This window comes from Momordica charantia (genome assembly GCF_013281855.1).
Source record: "Momordica charantia cultivar OHB3-1 chromosome 6 unlocalized genomic scaffold, Mcharantia_2.0 BLBB01000006.1, whole genome shotgun sequence".
NCBI lineage: Eukaryota > Viridiplantae > Streptophyta > Magnoliopsida > Cucurbitales > Cucurbitaceae > Momordica > Momordica charantia.
Window position 1 is genome coordinate 25550226 of NW_028275164.1, and position 26101 is coordinate 25576326.

The 26101-nt window shown below is 35.9% G+C and overlaps 4 protein-coding genes across 8 annotated transcripts; 2 read left to right on the plus strand and 2 right to left on the minus strand.

The window, feature by feature from the left end:
* The first annotated feature begins 1840 nt into the window (after window positions 1-1840).
* On the plus strand, window positions 1841-8481 carry LOC111015310 (carbon-nitrogen hydrolase family protein). Its single transcript, XM_022290306.2, has 14 exons — window positions 1841-2071; window positions 2198-2416; window positions 3477-3782; window positions 3978-4201; window positions 4409-4512; window positions 4988-5122; window positions 5220-5388; window positions 6142-6277; window positions 6583-6721; window positions 6898-7074; window positions 7189-7356; window positions 7691-7786; window positions 7864-7992; window positions 8078-8481. The coding sequence occupies exons 2-14, from the start codon at window positions 2223-2225 to the stop codon at window positions 8261-8263; spliced, it is 2163 nt and encodes a 720-aa protein (XP_022145998.1). The 5' UTR covers window positions 1841-2071; window positions 2198-2222; the 3' UTR covers window positions 8264-8481.
* Window positions 8482-9709: 1228 nt separating this feature from the next.
* LOC111015251 (endoplasmic reticulum chaperone BiP) lies at window positions 9710-13931 on the minus strand. The gene is made up of 8 exons (XM_022290212.2): window positions 13744-13931; window positions 12705-12972; window positions 12394-12608; window positions 12051-12293; window positions 10984-11463; window positions 10739-10893; window positions 10558-10640; window positions 9710-10475 (listed from the first exon to the last, which is right to left on the minus strand). Exons 1-8 carry the CDS (start codon window positions 13799-13801, stop codon window positions 9977-9979), a joined length of 2001 nt encoding a protein of 666 aa, XP_022145904.1. The 5' UTR covers window positions 13802-13931; the 3' UTR covers window positions 9710-9976.
* Window positions 13932-16499: 2568 nt separating this feature from the next.
* LOC111015360 (Intron maturase, type II family protein) lies at window positions 16500-20797 on the plus strand. Of its 4 annotated transcripts, none has more exons than XM_022290377.2 (3): window positions 16500-16668; window positions 17026-17136; window positions 17559-20797. In XM_022290377.2, the coding sequence occupies exons 2-3, from the start codon at window positions 17037-17039 to the stop codon at window positions 19865-19867; spliced, it is 2409 nt and encodes an 802-aa protein (XP_022146069.1). In that variant the 5' UTR covers window positions 16500-16668; window positions 17026-17036; the 3' UTR covers window positions 19868-20797. The 4 variants fall into 4 exon arrangements, with proteins under 4 accessions (XP_022146069.1, XP_087980855.1, XP_022146067.1 ...); XM_088124729.1 differs by having other exon boundaries at window positions 17562-20797; XM_022290375.2 differs by having other exon boundaries at window positions 16500-17136.
* A 422-nt stretch (window positions 20798-21219) lies between these two features.
* LOC111015362 (PCNA domain-containing protein) lies at window positions 21220-25144 on the minus strand. 2 transcript variants are annotated; one of them, XM_088125687.1, is made up of 7 exons: window positions 24919-25144; window positions 24711-24800; window positions 24278-24432; window positions 22875-22995; window positions 22052-22183; window positions 21894-21964; window positions 21220-21796 (listed from the first exon to the last, which is right to left on the minus strand). In XM_088125687.1, the coding sequence occupies exons 1-7, from the start codon at window positions 25024-25026 to the stop codon at window positions 21562-21564; spliced, it is 912 nt and encodes a 303-aa protein (XP_087981813.1). In that variant the 5' UTR covers window positions 25027-25144; the 3' UTR covers window positions 21220-21561. The 2 variants fall into 2 exon arrangements, with proteins under 2 accessions (XP_087981813.1, XP_022146070.1); XM_022290378.2 differs by having other exon boundaries at window positions 22052-22171; window positions 24919-25141.
* Window positions 25145-26101: the final 957 nt, after the last annotated feature.

The following is a 26101-nucleotide window of genomic DNA, read 5'->3' on the forward strand; positions in this document are numbered from 1 at the left end:
AAATAAGTGCAAAAAATAGGCTTAAATTAAAAGCTATATTAAACTTACTCTTAGTAAGAGATCGAGTTGGGATGGTAGTAAATGTCGCATTAGTGGTTACATAATGAGACGATCTCAAATAATTTAAGGTATTCGATTACATAAATATTAAACTAATGAAGTTAACGATGTGAACCTATTAAACATAAAACCAAACAAAAATAATCATGCAAGTTTGAAATCCATTAGAAACTCTATTGAAAGTTTATAATAAGAAATTTATAATTTAATGAGAGAGAAAAAAAAACGAAACATATGTATTAGTCTAAGCCAATTTTTTCTTTTTTTCAGTTTAGTCTCTATAATTTGAAAATTTGTAATTTAGTCCCTTATATTTTAACAACCTTTAATATAGTCTAATATTAGATTATAAACTTACATGATACAGTACTTAATAAATCAATACAAACGTAAATGAGAAAGAAGATTCTCACATGAGAATAAAAAAATGAAAACTTCATTCTAAAATTAAAGGTGTAATCATAAATTTTCATTTCTCATGTAAACAACCTTTTTCCTTGCTTGAATTTTCACAAATTTATTAAGTATTATACTATACAAGTTTATCATTTACTAATTTTAGCATATACCAACGACAAAAATACATGGACAAACTTTTTAAACAATAATGGCTAATTTGAAAAAAAAACTCTCAAATCAAAAGACTAAAACATATATAGTTAAAATACTATTTTTTAGTTATTGTACTTTCAACTTTAGTTCATTTCAGTCATAGTACTTGTTCACCACTCTAAGTGCTTTCAAAATAGTATTTAAAAGTGACTATTTTGATTCCTTAATTTTATTTTTAATCTTATTTTTTTAATCACAATTCTAACACGAAATTACATTCAATAATATTACTTTTTGTTTTTGTTTTTTTTAGAATCTAACATTTACTTTTTGTTAAAGGTTTTCGCTATGTGTAGAAGTTATTTTATGACTTTGAAAATAGGGACTAAAATGATCCCTAGAAGAAAAAAACAAACATTTTGAAATTAGAAAAGCTAAATTAAGCCAAGTTGAAACTACAAACATTTAAATGAACCAAAAGTGAAAACATAATAGCATATCTATAAAAATAGAATTTAAACCTGATTACTATTAGACTAAGCTCATGTTGGCTCGAGGCTGGTGTTTATTTGGTATCTAAAAATTTCAAAAAACACATTTTAATTTTGGAAAATGATTCTCTTAAGCTCAAATTGCTTCAATTGATTAGTGATGGTTGATGCAAAAATATGCCAAGGCACGGAAGATGACCTGAGAGGTCGGTCGGCTTTACTTAGAACGATTCTTGGGGTACCTGCGATGAGGTAAGCCACTCGACGCCCAATCAGTAAGTAGTCTGAGCTTAACAGATCACATATTTTCGTACCTGAGTTTGTGGTGTGGCTGTATATTTATAGCAGTTGACGGAGCAAATAGCCGTCCCATCGGAGTATTTCCCTACTCGCTCCCGACTCCTCGGAACCACTTTGGTCCTTACTTTTGACCAGTCCTTTTCCTGCTCCCGACACATGGACTCTAGTGTGTGGCCTCTCTCTCTAAGTAGCCGCTGGTCAGCCTCTTTGGTTTCGTTTGAACAGGTCGGGCGCCAGCAGTAAGACCCCAACAGTGATAATCAATCGATTATAGAGTGAGCAAATTGAAAGCTTTAGTAGCCGGATGCAAAAGGAGGAAGAAACATACAATTAGCATAAAGAAAAAACACCAAATACGTTACGCACGTTTGAAAGAATGACCAACCCAGGAGTCATGACTGGACCTGTCAAACCCATACTCCAAACCCGTCCCAGGATCCAGGACCCTTTTACCCGTCGGGCCGCCGCCTGTCGAACCGAACAACTTCCAACTTCCAAGTGCGATTTGTGGATTTTCCCAAAATCCAATCCAACCCCACCGTACAGTACGAGCAAGAAGAATTTCCCAACGCATCGAAGGATCAAAAAACAAGAACAAGAACAACACCTCCACTCATCTGCTCCCCATCACAAGGTCGGCTCTCAAAATTTCCGTAGAAGTAGGCCAGGTCAGTCCAGACAAGCCCTCGATTTCGCTCATTTCATTTGACCCTTTTTTAGTTTCTTATTTTTTATTTTCTGGTGACTGCCCAAATGGGTTCACTGGTATTTGATTTTGGTTTGCAATTGTAAAGTGGGGAGGCTGAGGAATCGTAGAAGATGAGGCTGTTGAAAGTGGCGACGTGTAATTTGAACCAATGGGCTATGGATTTCGATTGTAATGTGAAGCACATCAAAGAGTCCATAGACGAGGCTAAACGTGCTGGGGCCGTCATTAGACTTGGTCCCGAGCTCGAGATTACTGGTTATGGCTGTGAAGACCACTTCTTAGAGCTCGACACTGTCACTCATGCGTAAAATTTCTACTTGTTTTGACTTAAATTCTCAATTCTTTTATTCTTTACGAAAGTATCTCCTGTTTATTATGGATTATTGTTTCTCCCTTTCCAACAATAGGCAATTTGCGGGTCCTTTGTTAACGCCATTTCTGTGAACTTCGTATTTGGAAATACATTAGGTTAAACATATGTTTTAATTGGAATTAAAAAAAAAAAAATTTAGTCTCTAAGGATTTAATTTAGCCACATTGCAACGTACCTAAGAAACATGAACACTTCAATTTGGGTAACACTTCGACGCTTATTGGACAGTATCGATCACTTGTTAGCCCAATAGACGATACACTAGTGGTAGAATAGTTCCAACACTTGTTAAGCTGATAAATAGACATAAATAGTAATAGAGGATAAATTTTGAGAGCGAAATACATCAAAATTATTTTTTAAAGCATATAAATGTATAAGCTTGTTGACTTTAAATTTTCTTCATATATATACACTTGTATATTTTAACAAACGTGTTATTGCCGTGTCTGTGTCATAGATTTAAAAAAAATGATGTGTCTGTGTATGTGTCGTGTTGCATCCATGTCTCGGGTCCGTATCTGTGCTTTCAGACGTATGCCCTGGATATTATTTCATATTTCTCAATGAAAGATTAGTTTTACTGGGTTTACATTGTAACAATTTTTAATTATACATTTGCGTCTGTGTATGCTAAATTTGACTTATGGTTAGCTTCTGTGGTGTGATACTTAGTGAGTTGGAGATATTTGAAGGAGGGAATAAGACACCTGGGAGTGAAAAAATCTAAATTTCTACAAATTTCTTATTCCTCATATATATTTCAACCACTAAGTATTTTGCCATGTGAGTTTACAATCAGTTATTTAATATCCACTGAGACAAGGGTATATTAGGAAAATGTTAAAATATAAGGGATTAAATTGAAATTTTTAAATAATAGGAACTAAATTGAAAAACACACTTGTACATCAGGACTAAAACATATATTTAGCCCATATTTAATGGTCAAGCTTCTGGGTATACTCAAATTTGTTGTTTTCACCTGCAGATGGGAATGCTTGAAAGATATACTGCTGGGTCCTTGGACTGATGGCATATTATGCAGCATTGGTATGCCAGTTATTAAAGACTCAGAGCGTTATAATTGTCAAGTGCTGTGCTATAATAGGAAAATTATTATGATACGCCCAAAGATGTGGCTTGCAAATGATGGGAATTACCGGGAGCTCCGCTGGTTCACAGCATGGAAGCTAAAGGACAAACTTGTGGATTTTCAGCTGCCAAGAGATATCTCCGAGGCTTTGTCTCAAACATCCGTGCCTTTTGGCTATGGATATATTCAGTTTCTAGATACGTGAGTGCCAAAATTACTGGTTTAGACAATTATTGTTTCTTTGCAAGTCCAAAATTCATATGCATTTGTAACTTTTGATTGCACTGACAAGTTGTTCATGGGACGTCGTACCTCTTATTTGGCTATTGAATTTGTATGTTTTACATTTTTCTTAAAGATACCTAAGCTGATGCCTAGTCTGTTCCTTCTTGTTAGAGCTGTTGCTGCTGAAGTTTGTGAAGAGCTTTTTACACCTATTCCTCCTCATGCTGAACTTGCTTTGAATGGGGTTGAAGTGTTTATGAATGCTAGTGGAAGTCATCACCAATTAAGAAAACTTGATGTTCGTCTTCGTGCTTTTATAGGTGCTACTCATACTCGTGGTGGAGTTTACATGTACAGTAACCACCAGGGTTGTGATGGTGGCCGTCTTTACTATGGTATATATCATTCTCTTGCATAAACAGGCTTTTGGTGGCATCAAATTTTGTCAGTGTTAATTATTATATAGGTAGTCTGTGTGTCCATTTTGAATGTTCTTGTGTCTTAACGTGTAGCATATGGTGTGTAATGTTTCTTGTGCACATTGACATTTCTAGTCTGGGGGAAAAGACAAAGGATTTATTGAAGTTCCTGTTTTTTGGCAGATGGCTGTGCTTGTGTTGTTATAAACGGTGATCTCGTAGCTCAAGGCTCGCAGTTTTCTTTGAAGGATGTTGAGGTTGTGGTTGCCCATGTAGATCTTGACGCGGTATAAATATATTTTCTAATATCCTTAGACATCTTCAAACGGTGTGAGCCATTGGATGATTTACTTGATCCCTGTCTCTTATATTGCTTAATACCAGTTACTCACTCCCTTTTCCCTCGACCTCGGGGGTAAAGAGAAGAGAAGGAACCGTGAAGTCTTTATAGGCAAATAACCAGGAAGGTTTATCACAATTTAGTATCACTTGAATGGGAAGGTGTATTTTTTACCCCAAAGGGTGTCTTTGGTGGCAAGGGCTTGAGATTTTAGAGATACCTTCAAGGTTTGAATCCCTTGATAGAAACTCAATAATTTAAAATTTGTGCGGTCTCCTGCCCGGGAAATAGTCGGGTGTTCCATACTGCAATGAGTGGAGCCTCCTTTACCTTGTTGTAACATTTATGGGTGTTTCATTTTTCTTTCTTTCTTTCTTCATTTTTGCTGAACATTTGGTTTTAAGAAGTTTGTTTTCTGGCAGGTTGCTAGTCTTAGAGGATCTATAAGCAGCTTTCAAGAGCAAGCAAGCTATAAAACTACAGTTCCTTCTGTGGCAGCCCCATACAGTCTATGTCAGTCATTTAACCTCAAAATTTCCCTTTCAAGTCCACTGGAGGTTAGTTACCATTTATTCAGTATCATTTCTGTATCATTTTAGTTCATTGTGTCAAATACTGATCTTTCCTAAGTCCAATGTGATCAATGATCAATAGATTAACTATCACTGTGCGGAAGAGGAAATAGCCTATGGACCTGGATGCTGGTTATGGGACTATTTAAGACGAAGCGGAGCTTCTGGATTTCTGCTTCCTCTTTCTGGTGGAGCTGATAGCTCATCTGTTGCAGCTATAGTTGGCTGCATGTGCCAGCTTGTTGTAAAAGGTTGGTTTTCTTTTTATTAGCCATGCACATAGATAGAGTTGCTGTGTTCAGGTACCTCTATTTTGCAAGTTCAGTTAAATTAGGTTACGAGCTGGAAGCTGTCTCTATGATCAAATACCTGTCATTTAAGATGACTAAAATTAACAAGCGACCATAGATTAAGTCACTGGATATTTCATAATTGATAGTATTCCACTATTCCTAATACATTAGAGGGCAGGCAACTTTTCAATGGTGAATAAGGGATTTGCTAAGGAATCCATGTAGAACATTAACAGAGAGGTGACTGAATGGTGATTGTCCATATTTGGAAGAGAAGAAAAGGGATAGAAAAGGTACAGATTTCTACTTGCTTTACTGTCTAAAAAACAATTTTAGGTTAGGTTAGAAAGTGAACAAAGGATGGAAGTTATCAAGTGTTCTAAACATTACCTTCACTCTTTTCTTTTGTGCTTTCACGCCTCACATGTATTTTTTTCTATTAAACGAAAAACAAAATTTTCATTAATATGTGAAAAGTTAAAAATAAATGACAAGGACGAGCCAAGTATTAAGTAAAACAAAATCTTTACCTCAAAGAACCTTATAATAGGCCTTACAAAAGCCCACCTTCTGTTAATAACAAATGGAGTATAGTTATAGAAATCTCTGTCAATAGGAACCCAATAAGAAGCATGGTGTTTTGCTAATTACACCTCCCACCATTCCATCACACTTGTATTCTCTTGGTTGTTTTTATGCACTTGCAATCAGAAATTGCAAATGGAGATGAACAAGTGAAAGCTGATGCGATACGGATCGGACATTATGCCGACGGAGAGTTCCCAACTGATAGCAGAGAATTTGCCAGACGAATTTTTTACACTGTATTCATGGGCTCTGAAAATAGGTAAGTAGAATGCTTAAGTTCATTTTCTTAATAATTGTAGGTGTCTGAACTAGAATACATGAACCTCAACTGGACCCTATGGGAGACCCGCTTGACCTTACAAAAATATACCAACCCTTGAATTTATAAATTAAACTTGATTTATTGCCTGCATTTTAGCACGAATTTGAACTCAAAAGCCAAGTTCAGAGTCCTGCACAGTTTATATATTTTAATCTTTTTCAAGGTTATACACTTGATCTTTTTGTTATAGTTCGAAAACTCTGGTATCATTCACTAAGCGTGGTCTGTGTTGCTCCTTGTAGCTCTGAAGCGACACGGTCGAGAGCAAAGGTTCTAGCTGATGAGATTGGTTCATGGCATCTTGATGTTTCCATAGATGGGATTGTCTCAGCACTTCTGTCTTTGTTCCAAACTCTCACCGGAAAACGTCCACGGTACAAGGTGAAAATAGTTTTCTTTTCCTTTCGATTTTATTGGGTTGGTATATGAGGACGGGAAAGGCGCTTTTCTGTCAAAAAATATTTTCTTCACGTTGAAATGTCTACCTTCAAGATATTTTAACTGTTCATGTACCTGCTTATTTATGTTTTAAGCTTCATCACGGTTTCGTTTTGCAGGTAGATGGGGGATCTAACATTGAAAATTTAGGTCTGCAGAATATTCAAGCTCGAATCAGGATGGTTCTGGCTTTTATGTTTGCATCGCTCTTGCCTTGGGTTCATAGCAAATCCGGATTCTACCTTGTGCTGGGTAGCTCTAACGTGGATGAAGGATTGCGTGGTTACTTAACAAAGGTTCAATATTATTCAAGCTATTTCTTTTCCCTTCTTGATTTTCTTTAGACGCTACCAGTTGAAACTGCCACGTTTCCTTTTTACAACTATCTCGTGTCTGGATTCTTGGCACAGTACGATTGCAGTTCGGCTGATATAAATCCAATTGGAAGCATCAGTAAGCAGGATCTTCGAGCATTTTTAAGATGGGCTGCCACACATCTTGGCTACTCATCCTTAGCGGATATCGAAGCAGCTCCACCTACAGCTGAGCTGGAGCCGATTCGTTCCAACTACAGTCAGGTTCTTCCACATCTCACATGTTTCTTGTCCCCTGAAGTTTTCTTCTGCATTTTATCCTAGAGTTGGCTTAGAGCTGCCAGTTTTATAAACAAATTATTTTCCCTGAGGTTGTAACTTAGGTCAGTCTTGTGACTGTGAAAACCATTGATCTGGTCGGTTTACCCCTAACCAAAATCGATACATCGGGGAGGTCGGTTTGGACCAAACCATGCTTACTGCATATGCGCTTTTCTGTCTTTTATCAAATAAAGTTTGCAGATAGGTAATAGGTAGATCCAATATGTTCTTGCTAGCATTTCTGATTAAATTATTATTATTTTTGCTTGTGAAACAGTTGGATGAAGTTGACATGGGAATGACATATGAGGAACTCTCAGTTTACGGAAGGCTGCGAAAAATTTTCCGTTGCGGTCCGGTCTCAATGTTTAAGGTTTGTCAAATATGTTCATTCAATTTTCTCCGATCAGTAATCTCATAACCATCAGTAACTCTTTGCCCTCATATCAGAATCTCTGCTACCGGTGGGGCACTAAGTTAACTCCGTCGGAGGTGGCCGAGAAAGTGAAACATTTCTTCAAGTACTACTCCATAAACCGCCACAAAATGACTGTACTTACGCCGTCTTATCATGCCGAGGTAGGTGTCTTTGATTGTTCTGAAGTTATGATGTGCACTGGTGCGTTATCTCATTCTTTGAGAGCTAATGGAAATCTCATTGCAGAGCTATTCTCCAGAGGATAATCGGTTCGATCTTCGTCAATTTCTCTACAATTCGAGATGGCCGTATCAGTTTCGGAAGATCGATAACCTTGTAAAAGAGTTGAATGGAGATAGTATTGCTATTAAAGAATCAGATGGTATGGGGGTTGTGGCAGCAGGCTCAGGAAATCCCAGTGTTGGACTTTAGTGTTCACAGGTAGAAGTAAGTTTTGAGTTCTTTTAGTTTTTGCCAAATTGGATGCAAAGGAATTGGACTTTGCTCATACTGTCTTTGTTTTGTTTTGGGAATAAGGAATGCTTTGTAACTTAAAAACAGAAAATTTCACATACTGCAGCAAAAGCTGAGATTAATGTATATTCTTTCACCCATTTAAATATGAAAATAAAAAGTAATTTTTTTTTTTCTCTCTGCTGAGTAGGATGATTTTAGGTCTCAGGTTAAAAACCATTTTGTTTTTAGTTTTTTAAAATTTAGCTTGTGAACCTCCCACTTGTATTTCTATGTTTTGTTATTTACTTTTTATAGTTTTTTATAAGTTGGCTAAGAAATCATGTGTGTTGTAAGTATGGTGAAATATCTACAAAAGAAATAGAGAGGAATTAAACATATTTTTTAAGAACAATAAACTAAAAGTGAAATTGTTAAATAAGTTTTAATTTCCATTAAGTTGAAATTGAGGAAAAATTCTCAAAATGTATCTGGAAAAGAAGATGAAGCTTTTACTCAAAATAAATATGTATTTTTAAATATAGTATAAAGTTGAAAATTTTATAAAATTAATACAATTCAAACTAGACTAATGTTATGGAAAACACATTAAAAAAAAAGTTGCGCTATACTATATTTCAAACTATGAAAAATCACATTTGTACTATACTTAAAAAAAAAAAAAATTGAAAAGTTGTGATAGTAGTGTGAAATTTCTCCAGTTCAAAGAAGATTAGCCAACAAACCTTTCAATACCAAGTTCATGCATTTAAAATCTAATTGAGAAATATTCAAATTCAACAACAAATTAAACAGTTAAAGATAGAATACTAAATACTAAATATGCAAATTCAGCTAAATCAAATACTAAATATGGTCCTTAATTTTTTTATCAAAGAAAAAGATAAACATATCTATCTACTAGATAGGTTCATCTCCCCCATAGTTCAATAATCATTATAGTTATAGTTAGAGGGTTTTCTTTTTAATAGTAATATGCGTCTTATTGTCTTATTTACTTATAACAATAGAAAAACATTTTTATCATATTTGTTCTAATTTCACATTGGATAGAAAGAAAAAAGGTTTTAATTTAACTCTAAACTTATGCTTATTTCCAAACAAAATTTGAATTATTATTTAAGGGTTAATAAAACTGAATAAAAGAACATAATTTCCTTTATACAAAAGTAACTAAAATATAATATTTAAAGTTCAAAATCTAAAACAAAAAATTGAGGGGCTTTTGAAATCTATACCGGTATATAGTAGTAAGTTTGTCAGGCAAAATTTTAAAGATTTGAATAAAATTGAAAGTAATATTTCTCAGCTTAGTTTAAAAGACTTTATTTGAGTTGAGTGAGGATTCAAGGGTGTGTGATTGCAATGAACAAACATTGAACTTTTAGAGACATTGGAGTCACATAATTGAAAACTCAACTAGGGAGTTTGTTTAATAACAGTGAAACAAAATCCAAAATGTTTCGAAGAGACCTCCACCACCCCATATTACAATGAGGAAGAAGCAAAGCATCATTCGCAAAAGAAAAAAAAAAAAGTTCCAACGATTCTATCTAAAGAATTACAGTAAGTTTTCCATGGCCTAGCACCACTCTATACTTCCTCATTCCTCATCCCTGCACTGCAGCTGCTGCTTCCGAAAAAGATCAATAAAAATTACAAAGATTCTGTTTAAAGCTCATCGTGAGAATCGTCATCTTCTCCCGACTCGCCACCACCAGGAGCGCCACCGGAGCGTTGGTAAACAGCGGTGATGATGGGGTTGCAGACAGCCTCAAGCTCCTTGAGCTTCTCCTCATAGTCTTCCTTCTCAGCACTCTGGTTGTCGTCGAGCCATTCGAGGGCGTCCTTCACCGCGGTCTCGATTTTCTCCTTCTCATCAGACTCAAGCTTGTCAGCAAGCTTGTCCTTGTCGTTGATCTGGCTCTTCATGTTGTAGGTGTAGGTTTCCAGGCTGTTGCGGGCATCGATTCTCTCCTTCACCTTCTTGTCTTCCTCTGCAAACTCCTCGGCTTCCTGAACCATCCGGTCGATCTCCTCCTGGCTCAACCGACCCTTGTCATTGGTGATGGTGATCTTCTCGGATTTACCAGTGCCCTTGTCTTCGGCCTTCACGTTCAGGATACCATTGGCATCAACCTCAAAGGTGACCTCAATTTGTGGGGTACCCCTGTTAAGTTGCAAAAGCAAACTTAGTTCAAACATTTGCAGAAGTTGCATAAATTTATCAAGAATCAGGACAGGAGATAGACCTTGGTGCTGGAGGAATTCCAGTTAGATCAAATTTCCCAAGATTCCTGCAGTCCTTAGTGAGACTCCTCTCACCTTCAAAGACCTGAATTGAGGAGGATATTAGCAACCAAGAACATGATAATCGCATTACGGGATGGCATTTTTTCCGTTTATTGATTAGTGAAGAGGGAAGAAGTGTACCTGAATGGAGACGGTGGTCTGCTGATCCTGGTAGGTGGTGAAGACTTGAGATTTCTTTGTTGGGATGACAGTGTTTCTGGGGATCAACTTGGTCATCACTCCACCAACAGTCTCAATTCCAAGGGTAAGAGGGGCAACGTCAAGAAGAAGGATATCTGCATCCAAAGTGAAGAGATTTGTGAACAAGTGGATACCAGAAAGATAAACAGATCCTTCATTTGGAGCAAGAAGTCAAGAACTTTTACCTTTTGTTTCTTCACCACCCTCTCCACTCAAGATGCTTCCTTGTACAGCAGCACCATAGGCAACGGCCTCATCAGGGTTCACACCCTTGTTAGGTTCCTTGCCGTCGAAGTAGTCTTTGAGGAGCTGTTGAACTTTGGGAATCCTGGTGCTGCCACCAACAAGGACTATTTCATCGATTTGGTTCTTCTCCAATCCTGCATCATCCATGGCCTTCTTCACTGGACCCATGGTCTTTCTGAACAAGTCATTGTTCAACTCTTCGAATCGAGCTCGGGTCAGTGGCTCAGAGAAGTCAACTCCATCGAAGAGGGATTCGATCTCCACACGGATCTGGTGCTGGCTACTCAATGCCCTCTTGGCACGCTCAGCTTCCCTTCTTAGCTTTCCAAGTGCCCTGTTGTCCTTGCTAATATCCTTTCCGTGCTTCTTCTTAATCAATTTGATGAAGTATTCCATAATCCTCTGGTCAAAGTCCTCACCTGAGAAAATGTGTGCACTTCAACTCAAGGCAAATAATGATGTGCAATCAGAAGCCATCCATTTCACAGCTCCTATGGTATAATATTCCAGTATTAAAAAACTAGATCACTAGTAAATTTACCTTCAAAATTTCTTTCTAGTCCAACTTCTTTTTAACAGAGACTTCCATACAACAATTTCAAGCAATTTGTTCGGGCAAAGTTATTCCTATTATTATACATGAGAGATGAAAATCTTGGAGCCTAATAAACAACCCTTTACTTCTCTTAACAGTGTAATCCATTTATGACTAAATTTGGTTGAGAAGTATTTAAAACAGTACCCAAAACTTCAACTTCCTTTTGTCGCTCTTTCTTAAAGTAGTTTATTCATGCATGATGATGCATAAAAACTTCAGGCGGCGAGTAACTCTAATTTCTAACCTGTTTAAATAAAAGAATTTAAGAAAAGCAAAAGATTCCACGGAAACAGTTTCTATAAAGAAAGAACAACCTAGGATGGTTTTTCAAAAAATATTCCATTAGTTTCTTGAAAACAATATTATGAAAACAACCATAAAAATATTAAATCATCAATAAATTCTTACCTCCCAAGTGAGTGTCTCCGTTTGTGGCAAGAACCTCAAAAACACCATTGTCAATGGTCAAGATACTGACATCAAAAGTTCCACCACCAAGGTCAAAAACAAGGATATTCTTCTCGCCACCTTTCTTGTCCAAACCATACGCAATGGCAGCCGCGGTGGGCTCATTGATGATCCTGGCAACGTTGAGGCCAGCAATAATACCGGCATCCTTGGTTGCTTGCCTTTGGGCATCATTGAAGTAAGCTACACAAAAAAATAACAAAACTCAGTTAGCAGACAAGAAACGGAAAACATCGAGAGAGCTATTTGATTGAATAATGATAAGCATTATATCGTCTCTCACCTGGAACTGTGACAACGGCGTCCTTGATTTTCTTGCCGAGGAATGCTTCGGCTGTTTCCTTCATCTTTGTGAGAACCATAGCACTGATCTCCTCAGGGCTGAACACCTTGGTCTCACCATCCTTGATCTTCACTTGAATGTAGGGCTTTCCATCCTTATTCACAATCTTATAAGGAACGAGTTTCATGTCCTTCTGAACCTCTTTATCGTCAAACCTGTTTAAAAAGGACAAATTTGATCAGACAACCTGTTTGAATAATCGATTCGTTGTCCCTCTTAGATCATCAAGAAGTTGAGAGACTGATGCATACTTTCTACCAATAAGTCTCTTGACATCAAAGATTGTCCTCTCGGGGTTGACAGCTGCTTGATTCTTCGCAGCCTCACCGATCAATCTCTCACTATCAGTGAAAGCGACCCAAGAAGGGGTAATACGATTTCCTTGGTCATTGGCTATAATTTCTACATGTCCATTCTTGTAGACTCCAACACAAGAATAAGTTGTGCCCAAGTCTATCCCAATGACAGTCCCCAATTTCGTTGCTTCCTCTTTCGCAATGGAAATTGCGAACAGGCATCCTGCAATTCAACTTCCGCAAGGTTAATACTAATATACCCATGCATTCTTCCCAAAGATAAAACCAAATGCTTTCCAATGTTTTCTTTCGTTTAACTAGACAATTTCTAACCGTTGGTTCGATGAATATAACCCACAGACTACACTCTAAGATAAAAAAATAATAATCCGGAAATATGTAATTTTACAAAGCCTAAACGGGCGATGAAATGCCCAATCTTGTTTATCCTAACATTTCGTTTGCGTATAGACATTATAAAAAGTAATGCTCACATCTATGAAGTACCATCACTAATATTGATTCCACAACAACAAAGTTTTCAGATTAAGCACGCTCACTCGATGCCCTAATCAACAACCAAAGGGAAGAGATAGAGATAGAATACAAAGAAAAAACTTTTCCAAGGCTTTTTAACCCAGAATAAAACACACAAATGCCCAGTAGATCGCATTGAATCTCACAGCCATCGTGAAAAGACAGAAAACAAGATCTATAGAGCCACCATTGTCCATCCTAAAACTAACCAACTCAAAAAATGCCAAGAAAGCCCTCTTCGATCCACGACTAAATCTCCATAACAAACACCACCTCAAAACTAGCATTATCCATTACAGTATTCTAAAAAAACCACGCTTAAGATTTACACGCTACGACCTCCTACAACATTAAAACGTCTCAAAACCAGAACCCACATCACGCAGATCTAAAGAGTTCCATAAACCAAACAAACAACATCAACCCAGATCTAATCCATTAGAAGAAAAAACATTACCGAAGAAAACAATTGCCAGCACGATCAGAGACCCACGAGCTCTCCAGGAGCCAGCCATGGCGTTGATCTTCGCTCTCCTCCGGCGTCGGAAACTACAGAGAAGTTCTCTGAAAGTTGAGTTAGTATAGAAGAAGAAGAAGAAGGAATTTTCGGGTACGTTTTTTGGTTGAGAATTTGGGAAGTGAAATTTCGCGAGGTCTAGTTTTATAGTGAGATCAAGCCAAGTTCTGATATGCCACGACCTCTACGTTTTGCGCAGGACCATGTCACTGATGATGACGTGGACCAATAGAATTTCGTGTAACGTGTTTGCAACCAATAATATTGCGTGGAGCGTTGGGGCGATCCTTGCCGTTGATTTCCTTCGGATGTACAGGTGGTGGGGTTTTATTGGAGGTTATACGTAAATGATGACCCGTTTTATGCTCCATCAATCTCTCCCTGTTTTCTTTTTAATTTCTTTTTCTTTTTCGTGTTTTAATTGTTTGTGAAGACGCTTCTACATAGTTCCTCAAGTTAAATTGCTCCGACCAAAAATAGAAAATTATTTTGAAGTATTTACGGAAATAGCATGAAATCATAAAGTTTTAATTTTTACTTAAAAAACAAAAGCATAGTCCAAATCAAACTTCATAGAAAATACATTAAGAAATATCAAATTTATGTTGTATTCCAAAAGAATAAAAAGTTGTCACTAACAACTTAATAATAATAATAATAATAAAAAGTTGTGAGTAAACTGAACTTAACTCATCGATAGTTGATAGCGATATTTTGGTTGAAGATAAATGTCTTCACTAATTGAGTTAGGCCTAGGTTGATATCCTTCATTTTTCATTTTTTCTTATTTATTTTTCGATTATAATTTTAGCATGATACTTTCCTCACTAAGGTCTCATTTGATAACCATTTCATTTTAAATTTTTTTTGTTTTAAAAGAATTAAACTTAGAAATATTAATTTCACGTAGGTGCTTTTTTGTCATGTTATATAGTTTTCTAATTTTCAAAATTCCACTTAGATTTGAAAATTTAAATCCATTTTGAAAATTAGAAAAGTGGTTTTTAATAACTTGTTTTGTTTTTTAAATTTGACTAAAAAATCAAATATGTTTTTTGAAATGGTACAAAAACAAGCACGTTTTAAAAAACTGACAATTAAAAACAAAATGATTATCAAATTACACCAAAATTTCTTGAAAAGTAACCATACTTGCCTAGTCTAAAATTTGTGTAAATGGAGATCAAATTAGTAACTTTTTAAAGATATAATACCGAACATATTGAAAATAGAATGGCTAAAATTAATAAAATTTGAAAATACAAAGATAAAAAAAACTTATTAAAAAATAGTTGGACAAAAAATGAATCAATAGCTCAATAGTAATTGACATATATCTCGAACTAAGAGGTTGTGAGCTCGATCTCTTATCCCAAAAGAATCAAATTTTGATTACATGAACCAACATAAAATACGGTAGAAGAAATAGTATTTAAACCTCCCTATTTCATATAAAAAATTATATACACACACACAATTATATATACACCCTAGTTATATTATGCGTGTAATATATATTTTTAGTTGATTTAATTATAGTTTTAATGAAACGAATTGTTAAAAGTAGTATAACACTATTAATATATCTTCATATAGTCATGAAATTGAGTACTGTTAAACGACCCGAAATGGAAAAGGAGTTGAAGTCTGAGATCATTGATTGGGGGAGACCGGCCCGCTACGTAACGGGCCGGCCCAAAGAACGACCTAGTGCCGAGGCAGAGAACGAGAAAAGTGACCGACGAAGAAGGTCCTGACCCCTGGTTGGCTCACGGCCCAGCCCGTGAATCTCCCGCCTGCGATCAACAATCCCTCTGGATCGGCAACGCTGAATTAGGGTTTGGCTACGGCTATAAGTAGCAGTAAGATCCAACCTTGAGGAGGTAAGTGACTTATCCCTAGCTAACTATTTTCTCAACTCCCGTGTAACTAAGGTCACACCGGTTTAGATCGATTTGATTTTGCAGGTATCGGTTTCCTTATTATCGAGTTATGTGTGTGCTAGAAGAAGAGCCGGAGGGTCAAAATCCATGCATCACCAAGTACTATATAACCTCACCCCATAAATAATATTAAATGTAATATTGTGATTTAATAAACATGTTACTTTTCTAATAAAAATGAGTTTATTGGCCAATCCAAACATGAACAATAAAAAAAATATAATTACAAAAGGAAAAAGAAAAATAGTTGCAAAAGAAGAAAATTAAGACGTGTTTATATATAACTTTTTTAGATTTAACTCTTGCTTAATAATTGGTGGACAAATACCAGTATATAACTTTATAGAATGAAAATGCAGGGAAACTAAAAGTAGAGGACAAATTTGAGAAATACTCCACTGTGGTAAATATGAGCTATCAAGAATGTGCGATTATCGCCTCAACACGACACCATAAAATGAATATTAAGTGGGTAAAGATCGAACTCATAATCTCTTGATTGTAGATATATGACAATTAGATAGAAATTCTATAAGTAACTAGAATCAAATTCAAGATTTTTTAAATTTAGGTAATGATCATTCAAGTCTTAAGATATTTGTAAAAGCGAGTATAGCTCAACTCCAATCAAGAGCTTGTAAGTTTGAATTCCCTCCCCCACCTCTACTGAAAGTTTTTTACATATTTATATGTATATTTTTCATCTAATTAATTAAATATAAAATTACAAGAACTAGCCCCAAACTATGAGTATTACAATTTACACATTTTCCTTATTTTTTCTTTGGAAAATTACGTTACAAATATTGGTAGTAGATTCAAAAAGTTGAGGGTGGTACCTCACAAACCCTTAATTGAGGGATGGATTTTGCAATTTTCCCACGAACCGTAACGGGACTTCGTCGGAAGTGGATTTCTTAAAGTACACCATTATTTCGTTATAATGTCTCTGTTTAACTCGAATTCCGAATTTGTAGTAGCAGTTTCTAGTTTGGCATTTATTTTTCGAAGATGCACACCATCTGTTCGTTAAAATGCCTCAGTTAGCAATTTGATATCTTAACACTTCATGTGCTATTTTGACTGTTATTCTTTCATCCATGACATGTTTATGGAGTTATTAAACTCTGGTGTTTTCAGATGGTGGAGGTTTTACTACGGGAATATCTGTGTTATTACGAGAGATTTCATCATTCTCGTCTGATAAGAACTGAAGTCAGAACTGAAGTAACTGAGGTTAACGCAGCAATTTCTAACTTACTCTGAATGTTCTTTACAGATATACGAGAAATGCAATTTGGGGGATTTCAAAGATTTTGCCGGATGAATATGCGGAACTTTGCAGTTTTGCGAATTTGCAAAGTCAATTCATCCTTTGTGTCTGACATTGGTAAAATTCCAATCTGCTCTGCTGCTCCCTAGTGATGTTATAATTTATTTAACAATGTTCATATTACGAAATATTTGATTTATTTCTGTAGGATGTTCAGAATTTGATAAAATATGTTGAAGAACCTTTTGAAAAGCCTTATCTTTTCTGCAACTGATCTCTACTTTCACAGTTTTACAAGATAATTATCATTATTGAACCTTCCCAATCCCTGCTCCTTCCAAAAGGGGGAAAAAAGCCTCAAGAAATTCCAAACATTGAAAATTTGAAGTTTATCTGAATATAGAAGTTTCAGTAATTTTGTTTGTTGAATAATCACTTCAAAGTTTGTAAACTCAAGCATTTCATTTGTAATTATTCCATTAACGTGTGGAAAATATGTTACTTTCACGCGACTGCTTTTGAACCTTAATTGTTTATAGCAGGTAAATGTGTTCAGAGAGTTCAGACTTCTGAAAATTATTCAGCTCTGGCATGTGCTGATGATGATTTTTGCAAGGGAATGGAGAAAAAGAAATTGGCTGAGAACTTGGCCTCGCTTGTTGAAGAATCTCTGGATGTTGATTCAAGAAGACCAAAGAGTCGAATGGAACTCAAGAGATCCCTTGAAATCCAGATTAAGAAGAGGGTGAAGGCGCAATATGTGAATGGGAAGTTTATGGACTTGATGGGGAAAGTGATTGCCTGCCCCCCAACTCTTCAGAATGCCTATGATTGTGTTAGAATTAACTCAAATGTAGATATAGCATCGAATGATCATTTAATTTCATTTGAATCTATGGCTGAAGAACTTCATAATGGTAGTTTCGATGTCAACGCCAATACTTTCTCCATATCAAGTTCGAAAAAAGAAGTACTCATCTTACCCAAGCTAAAGTTGAAGGTTCTTCAGGAGGCTATTAGGATAGTTTTGGAGTGTGTTTTTAGGCCACATTTTTCCAAGATATCTCATGGCTGCCGAAGTGGAAGAGGGCACTCAACAGCATTGAAGTACATCAGAAAAGAGATCAATAATCCTGACTGGTGGTTCACAGTTGACATAAGCAAAAAGATGGATGAGCTTGAGATGGCTAAACTCATTTCAGTAATGGAGGACAAGATAGAAGACCCCGAATTTTTTGCTATCATCAGAAGTATATTTGAGGCGGGGGCACTGAATTTGGAGTTCGGGGGTTTCCCAAAAGGTCATGGTCTTCCACAAGAGGGAGTTCTGTCTCCTATATTAATGAACATCTATCTAAACCTCTTTGACCAAGAATTTTTCAGATTATCTATGAAATATGAAGCTATCAATAAATATGGTAATGCTGTTCAAGATGGGTCCCAATCAAAGCTGCGGAGCTGGTTTAGAAGAAAATTGAAAGGAAATGATTCTGAATATCCAGCCCAGGAGAAAGATAACATAAGAGTATACTGTTGTCGCTATATGGATGAAATTTTTATGGCAGTTTCAGGTTCCAAAGATGTGGCTCTTAGTTTTAGGTCTGAGATTCAGGATTTCATTCAGAAGTCTTTGCATTTGGATGTTAATCATCAAGAAGAAATGGTATCATGTAGGGAGACTCGTGGAATTCGTTTTCTTGGTTGTTTGGTTAGAAGAAGTGAGAAGGAAAGTCCTGCTGTAAAAGCTGTCCACAAGTTGAAAGAAAAAGTTGAGTTATTTGCTTTACAGAAGCAGGAGGCTTGGAATGATTGGACAGTGTGGTTGGGGAAGAAATGGCTTGCTCATGGTTTGAAGAAGGTGAAAGAGTCAGAGATCAAGCATTTGGCTAAAAATAGCCCTTCTTTAAATCAAATTTCCAGTTTTCGTAAAGTTGGGATGGAAACCGACCACTGGTACAAAGTTTTATTGAAAATTTGGATGCAAGATATAAACGCAAAGGCTGCAGAGACTGAAGAAACTATCTTATCTAATTATGTAGTGGAACCTTCTCTTCCTCTGGAACTTAGAGACTCCTTTTATGAATTTCAAAGGCGTGTGGAAGAATATGTTTCTTCCGAGACAGCTTCTACTGTTGCTCTTTTACCAAATTATGACCCTTCTGTCAAATCTACTTTCATAACTGAGATTATTGCTCCAGTGAATTCTATCAGGAAACGACTATTGAGATATAGGCTAATCACAAATAAAGGGTATCCGTGTGCCTCTCCTTTCCTCATCCTACATGATAACACTCAAATTATCGACTGGTTTTTAGGAGTATATCGTCGTTGGCTTAAATGGTATAGCAATTGTTCAAACTTTAGCGAGGTGATCTTAATTTGTGATCAAGTTAGGAAATCCTGTATCCGAACACTAGCAGCAAAGCATCGTACGCATGAAAGTGAAATTGAAAAGAAGTTTGACTTAGAACTGAGTAGGATTTGCTCTACCCCTGAAATAGAGCAAGAAGAAGAGGAGGAGGCATCAGATACTCATGGTTTAGGCCATGATGAGGCATCGACATATGGAATTTCATATAGTGGCTTGTGTTTGCTATCTCTTGCTAGAATGGTCAGCCAGTCTCGTCCTTGCAATTGTTTTGTCATGGGGTGTTTGGCTTCTGCACCAAGTGTTTATACTCTTCATGTCATGGAGAGGCAAAAATTTCCAGGATGGAAAACTGGATTCTCGAGTTCCATCCATCCTAGCTTGAATCGACGGCGAGTTGGCTTATGCAAGCAACATTTGAAGGATTTGTATCTGGGTCACATTTCATTGCAATCTGTTAACTTTGGGGCATGGAAGTGAGTGTTACTTTTCTGTGTATGATCTCATTTAACGACTGGTATAGTGGGATAGATTGGCTGAGAGAACCAGGGTAGCCATGAACAGAGCCTCTTCATGGTTCCTACTTTGGGCTAGCTTGCTGATTTTCTGGTGTCTCAACTGCTCTCTGAAGGATGGAAGACCGTTAGCCCAATGTGAATTAGGAAGAGGTTATCCGAACAAGTGTTCTGTTATAGAGCTTGCGCCAGGGGCAGTTGCCCACCGATATCATGTTGGTTGGAGACCTTTTCAGTTGCTCGGATGAAGAACATTAGTTTGCTCGAATCAAGTGGTTATGTGAGTCAGAAAAGGTTGTTTGAGAGGAGGTTGATGGTTACGCCATATAATTTGAGTCAATAAGATTCAAAGAAGAGGTATGTTGTGTTATGTCCCAGTCCACGTGATGCTAATTCAATGTGACTCGAGTAGAGACGTGTAGAAGTTTGACCTTCAATCCATAATGCAGTTTGAGATTGGAATGGTCTTGTTCTACATGGCCAACGAGACTACAAAAGCAAGAAATCCATTGTGAAGGAATTTCCTTATTTTTTCCAATCCAAAATTCTTTCTTCTTTAAATGCAGAAACTACCTTGAGCCATAGAAGTTGTTATATATAAATCTTCCCAACTTTTAATGGTGCCACGGCAATTCTGACTTCATGGAGCGAGTTGCAGCTTACGATTTGAACTGAGCCTGCGATCTTTAACTGAGGATGAGTTTTCAGAGTAGCTCATCCTTGCAATTCTCTTAGCAAGATATTTTCTTTTCTCCCTTTAGGTGATCGGAAAACAAAGAAATTGATGTAATTGAAATTTTAACACTAAGTTATAATATACAGTTTAATTATAACTATTGTATGAGTTTGGAAGTGTAATTCCTGACCATTAAAAGTTAAAGCCTGTTTGCTTTTATTTTATGTTTTTAAAATTTATGCTTGATTTTTCACCATTTCTATATTTTTTACCTTCCTAAAACACAATTAATTTTTAGTTAAATTTCAAAAACAAAAATAAGTTTTAAAAAACTATATATTTTTTAATTATTAAATTTTGACTTAATTTTGAAAACAGTTTTAAAAAGTAGCTAACAAAACAAAAATTAAATAGGTTGAAGGAGTATTTCTAGGTTTAATTTTTTAATTTTGTTATATTTTTTTAAAATAGAAACTAAAAATGAAATAGTTATCAAACCTATCCAATTTAATCAATTTTTAATCCAATAATTTAAACATGCCTTTGCAATTTTTCTTAAAACATTAGACAACTTTATGTTCTATTTATGGTTAGATGATAAGATTAGAAAAGCTTACCTCCAAGTTTGGAAAACGAGAACATAATGAAATGTCAAATGAAAAATCCTATATTCTTAGAAATTTAAAAAAGGGGAAAAAAACTATTAATAACATAATGTTCCCTTTTTTTTTTCTTTTGGAAGTACAAGCAAAATGTTCGTTTAGTGGTTGAGGGATTACACTCTTGGAAATATGAGTTGATCAAGCAACAACTCAAACTTACAGTAACATGTATGCATTGTTGAAAAAAGAGAAGCCTGCACGAATCTGATTGCTTTCTGCCATTAAATAGTGCTGAGTTTACAGAGGTCCTCTAGGAATGTGAGGTTCATTGCTGATACCAGAAAGAGCAGTCATGGATGGCGAAATATCTGGAAAAGTCCATTAATCATTTGTGGTGTCCTCCTCTGGTTTCACAAAAAACTCAATGAAAGCAATTCTGCTGGGTTGCTGATAACCAGCAGAATCTATATGCGAAGTGGATGGTCTTGCCACAGAAACCAAGTGCTGAACTTTTAGCATTCCTCCTCTCCCAATAGTCAACTTGCTTCCCCTGTTTTCTCTAATCACGCTGCTCGGTATGTTGGAAGTCGTCGCTCGTAGAAATTTGTACTTGTACCTGGTGCATCGAACAACAAATCGAAACCGAAAATTGCAGGGAAGTGAAGTATGTGCTAGGATTTGATGTGTTTAACTTTATGGAGGAAGCATGCTACCTGTATGATACCCGACGATCGCAATGGAACGAGATCAGAAGATCAGTGTTTGCATAGTACATGAAATCTACCTGCAAGGGAAATGAGGATAGGTTGGATTGGCATTGTCACAATGTTACAAGGATTTCACATTTCAGCTTGCTTATGACAAACCATGCCTGCAAGTCTCCATGGCCTTCGCCTTTGAAGGTGACAGAAGGGGGAGCCGGTTCGAGAACTATCTGGATGCTTGATCCAGGCCATTCAAGATCATCAATAGCTTCCTTCAGAGCTGCAGACTGGTATAAAAACTACAAGCTTTATTTTGATTGAAATTAATCACTAATAATATTTAATCTCATTTTATTTGATGATCTGTAATACGATATTCAGATTCACATGCTTCATCCCGTCATCTTTTTACCTTTCCTTCAATAGTTAAAGTATAGGTGGAAAAGATATAGGAAATATAGGTTTAAATCTGATTTGGTCCTAAACTTCCAGATTTGTTATATTTTGGTTTTTGAACCTTCAAAATGTCTATTTTGGCCTATGAATTTTTAGGTTTGTTTTATTCCCGCCCTTGAACTTTCTAAAAATAATTATTTCGGTCTTCACAATACTATTTTGTCACATAATATCCACTTACCTACTCTTCCCAGCTCGAATAATACTTGCACTAACACGTCAGCACACATACTCAGATTCTCTCTCTTTTGCAAAGATCTACTCTCAGATTGAAGTCTTCGGGATAGAGACAAAATACTATTTGCGTTGGACGAGGGAAAACCTTACTATAACTATATCAGATATCATCTTTTGGAACATCTAAAAGATTTCAAATGTGAAATTATCGTATCTGCTAAAAGAACATGAGCGACATTGATGCAACTTAACAATACATAACTTGTAAATAAGTTTCCAATGTACCTCTAAATTTTTCTGATATCCACATAAATGATAAAACCATAGACATCAAAGTTAATTACAATATGAACATACCTTGACAGTGAAACTGAGTGGACTGCTTCCTGCAGGTTCAAAAATGTAATCCCACGAGATTGTCTCTGGGATTCTGGTTCTGATCTCCGCATAAATGCACGCATCTAATGAATCGACTGACCTGATCGTAAACCCCAGAAGAAACTATTACCATTTTTAGAGCTGTTGAAAGGAAAACAAACATATAAGTTGTTGAATAAATTAGCGCAGCTCTTTTTTTTTAGATAAAGAGACAATTAAATTAGCGCAGCTCTCATACCACTTCTAGAAGAAATTAGTACAAAAAGAAAGAGACAATTGCTTGAAGAAGGAAACTTTTATTAGGAAAGTATACTAACCTTCCTCACTTTCTTCCCTCACTTCACTTGATTGATTCACTATGGAGACATCTCTTCTATTTCTAGGAGAAGGGTCTTTAGAGCCCAAGCAAAATAGGTTTTTCATTGGATGAACTGCATTGCTAATATTGACCTCAAGGAATTCCAATAAAAAAAAAAGTTGAAATGAGAGCCCAAGGGGTCCATAGAATCCAAATATTATTCTTTTTCTTTTACCTTTTTTTTAGAAGAGCCAACCTCAGAGAAATGTTTAGTGAACAGGAAAGGGAGACCTTTCGCCAGTTAATGTGTTCCAAGGAGTATTACGGGGTGGAACGACAAATAAAGCTTTTTGAGGCTCAGCCCGAAGAACTAAAGCAAAAGGCCGCCGAGCTCGTGAATCATTGTTCCATTCCAGTGGATGAAGAGTTAGATGTGGGGTTGGCAATCAATATTTTCTTGGCCAGTCTTAGCTGTTTGAAATGTTTAACATCAAGATCTTTCTAGGCTCCTCTTAAATCTTACATATTCTATATCCTTCTTAATCTATTCTTATCCAAAGGAACTCTCTAGAATTCCTTGGAGCGGGAAAAGTTAAGATACTTCCAGAGTCTTTTCTTTACATATTTATTTCCGATCTTCAAAATAAATCTAGAGATAACTATTTTTGTGTAGATATCTCAAGAAGATTCTAGATATGGTTAGTGTTGTATTTTATTTTAACATATGTGAACTGTATTTACTCTCTTTGGTCTGCATAAAAACTGAAGTGCATCCTTCCATCATGGTATAATGAACTGAATATAATTCTCATTGGTTCATTTATATTGGTTTCTCCAGCTTCTCAAGTTATCCTAAAAGGGTTTAACAAGTTGATAGAACATAAAAATTTAGGTGAACCTAAGATGTTCGTTTCGTCGCCCATGTAGCAAGTCTGGAAACCAGAAACAAATTCTCAACACTTATCTTTACCAGCAGTCAAATTAAATTAACATCAGGATACTTGAAAGCTTCATATACTTGGCTTTTTTGCCAATATAAAAAGAAACGTGGTAGTATATTAATAGAGACAAAACAAATATATACTTGATTAGAAGTTGCATGTCAGGTCCCGGGTATTTGATTTCAGTGGTGCTTGAACGTCCAGGAACAGAAAACGTATTCAAACTATCAACAAAAGTGCCTAAGCTCACTCCAAATCTTGGCCGAGCTTGTGCACTGTATTCATAACGAATGAAAAGCTGTAGCATATACAAGAGCAGCAGAACTTCAGTCACTATAAGAACAAATTTCCTTCTTCGAACATCAACTTCTCTATGTAGTGCTTAATATATTCAATTCAATTAAACAAGTTTTCGTTCATATTTAATCATAATTTTTCTTCATTTTCAAATTCAGTTACCAGTGAAAAAAGGAAGCACAGCAAAGATTTTTTTTCGCCGCCAAACTTTGAGATTAGCACCAATATAGCAAGCTACTATAACTAGGAGATTTAAATTTCGAACTCAAAATTCGAAACCTCACGCTGCAGATACACTTTGGCTTGAAGACAGCCGGATTCTTCAACGATCAAAACGATGCCATGCTCTGATAGTTCGATTACGGCGTCCTGAGTAATAAACAAGTAAATCAATAACCTAACGAACAAATATAGATACCAACACAAGCAAGCAGAGAGAAAATCTGTAAAATTCTTTGGAAAATGAACAAGAAAGAACGGGCGTTACCTGATGGCGTTTCCATCTAACAGCAGTGAAGGCATCCACCAGGCCTTGGACGTTGTCAAGGTGGCAAACCAGATCGGGCGTCTCTGAATCTACCGCCGACGAGCTCATGGTTTCGGCTTTCCCGCCAAATCTCGCCGGCGAATTTTTTTTCTCCCTCCGTTGTATTTGAATGTGCTCCAGTCTCCAGTCCTCCGCTTAGTGAAAGCGAAGAAAAGAATGCTAATTTTAAGGAATTCTTTTTTTTTTCCGACTTTTTCTAAGGGTATATTTAAATTACCATTTTAATTTTTAGGGTTAAATATTATTTTGATCCTCCACGTCTCATTCATTTTACTCCCTCTCAAAATAATTATTTTAGTCCTTAATACTTTTAATTTTTATTTATTTTGGTCCATATAATTTAAACATCCGTTTTAGTTTTTAGTTTCTATATTTTTGTGAAGTGACTAATTTAATCATTCATTTTTATCTCATTTATTTCGATGAAGATTTTAATATGACACTTTATCTTACTAATTTATTAAAATATAGTCATAAATTTGTATTAAAAGGTCTCTATTGGTGTATAAAATTTGCATTAAAATTTTATAAATAGAAACTAAAATTATCACTCTTTAAAAGTATTACAGGGATAAAAATAGATGTTTTGAAAATATAGGGATAAAACAAATAAAAGTTGAAAATGAAGGGACCAAAATATTAATTAAACCTAATTTTTGTTTTCTTAGTTTGATTTCTAGTGTATATAGTTTAATCTTTGCATGCCGTTTACCCTAATTGAACTATGTTTTTTGTAAGTGTTATAATGTTTCATTAGTTTTCAACAATAATATTTTTAGAAGCAAAAGAAACAATATTTCATTATATTTTTAGAAGCAAGTATCTTAACAGCTGAGTTAAACTCATGTTAACGATACTACTATTTTATTATAGTTTCCTCCGTTCACAATATAAATTCGTAAACAACTTTTTTAATGACATTAAACCTCATATTACTTTCAGATAAGATTTTAACCAAGGAGTATCATTTCTCAATAGTACTACGGTACTAGAAAATTTTCCACTCTAATCATGTCAATTGGGTGAATATGAGAGCTAGCTATAGATGGGAGTATTGGTATGACGGCTGTAATATCAGCGACTCAAATTGTTAAGTAATAGCTTCTGCCTAGACATTTCACTA

Bases quoted from the DNA above. Each gene is read 5' to 3' on its own strand.
- LOC111015360 (XM_022290375.2), top strand. From the start codon at position 17,013: ATGTTCTTTACAGATATACGAGAAATGCAATTTGGGGGATTTCAAAGA. The intron at 17,137-17,558 runs GTAAAATTCCAA...AATTGTTTATAG, and splicing joins ATCCTTTGTGTCTGACATTG to CAGGTAAATGTGTTCAGAGA.
- LOC111015362 (XM_088125687.1), bottom strand. From the start codon at position 25,026: ATGAGCTCGTCGGCGGTAGATTCAGAGACGCCCGATCTGGTTTGCCAC. The intron at 22,996-24,277 runs GTATATATTTGT...GTTTACGATCAG, and splicing joins GACATGCAACTTCTAATCAA to GTCAGTCGATTCATTAGATG. The intron at 21,797-21,893 runs GTAGCATGCTTC...TCGATGCACCAG, and splicing joins GATCGTCGGGTATCATACAG to GTACAAGTACAAATTTCTAC.
- LOC111015310 (XM_022290306.2), top strand. From the start codon at position 2,223: ATGAGGCTGTTGAAAGTGGCGACGTGTAATTTGAACCAATGGGCTATG. The intron at 4,202-4,408 runs GTATATATCATT...GTTTTTTGGCAG, and splicing joins TGGTGGCCGTCTTTACTATG to ATGGCTGTGCTTGTGTTGTT. The intron at 6,278-6,582 runs GTAAGTAGAATG...TGCTCCTTGTAG, and splicing joins TTCATGGGCTCTGAAAATAG to CTCTGAAGCGACACGGTCGA.
- LOC111015251 (XM_022290212.2), bottom strand. From the start codon at position 13,801: ATGGCTGGCTCCTGGAGAGCTCGTGGGTCTCTGATCGTGCTGGCAATT. The intron at 12,609-12,704 runs GTATGCATCAGT...CTTTTTAAACAG, and splicing joins AAGAGACTTATTGGTAGAAA to GTTTGACGATAAAGAGGTTC. The intron at 12,294-12,393 runs GTGAGAGACGAT...TTTTTTGTGTAG, and splicing joins CGCCGTTGTCACAGTTCCAG to CTTACTTCAATGATGCCCAA.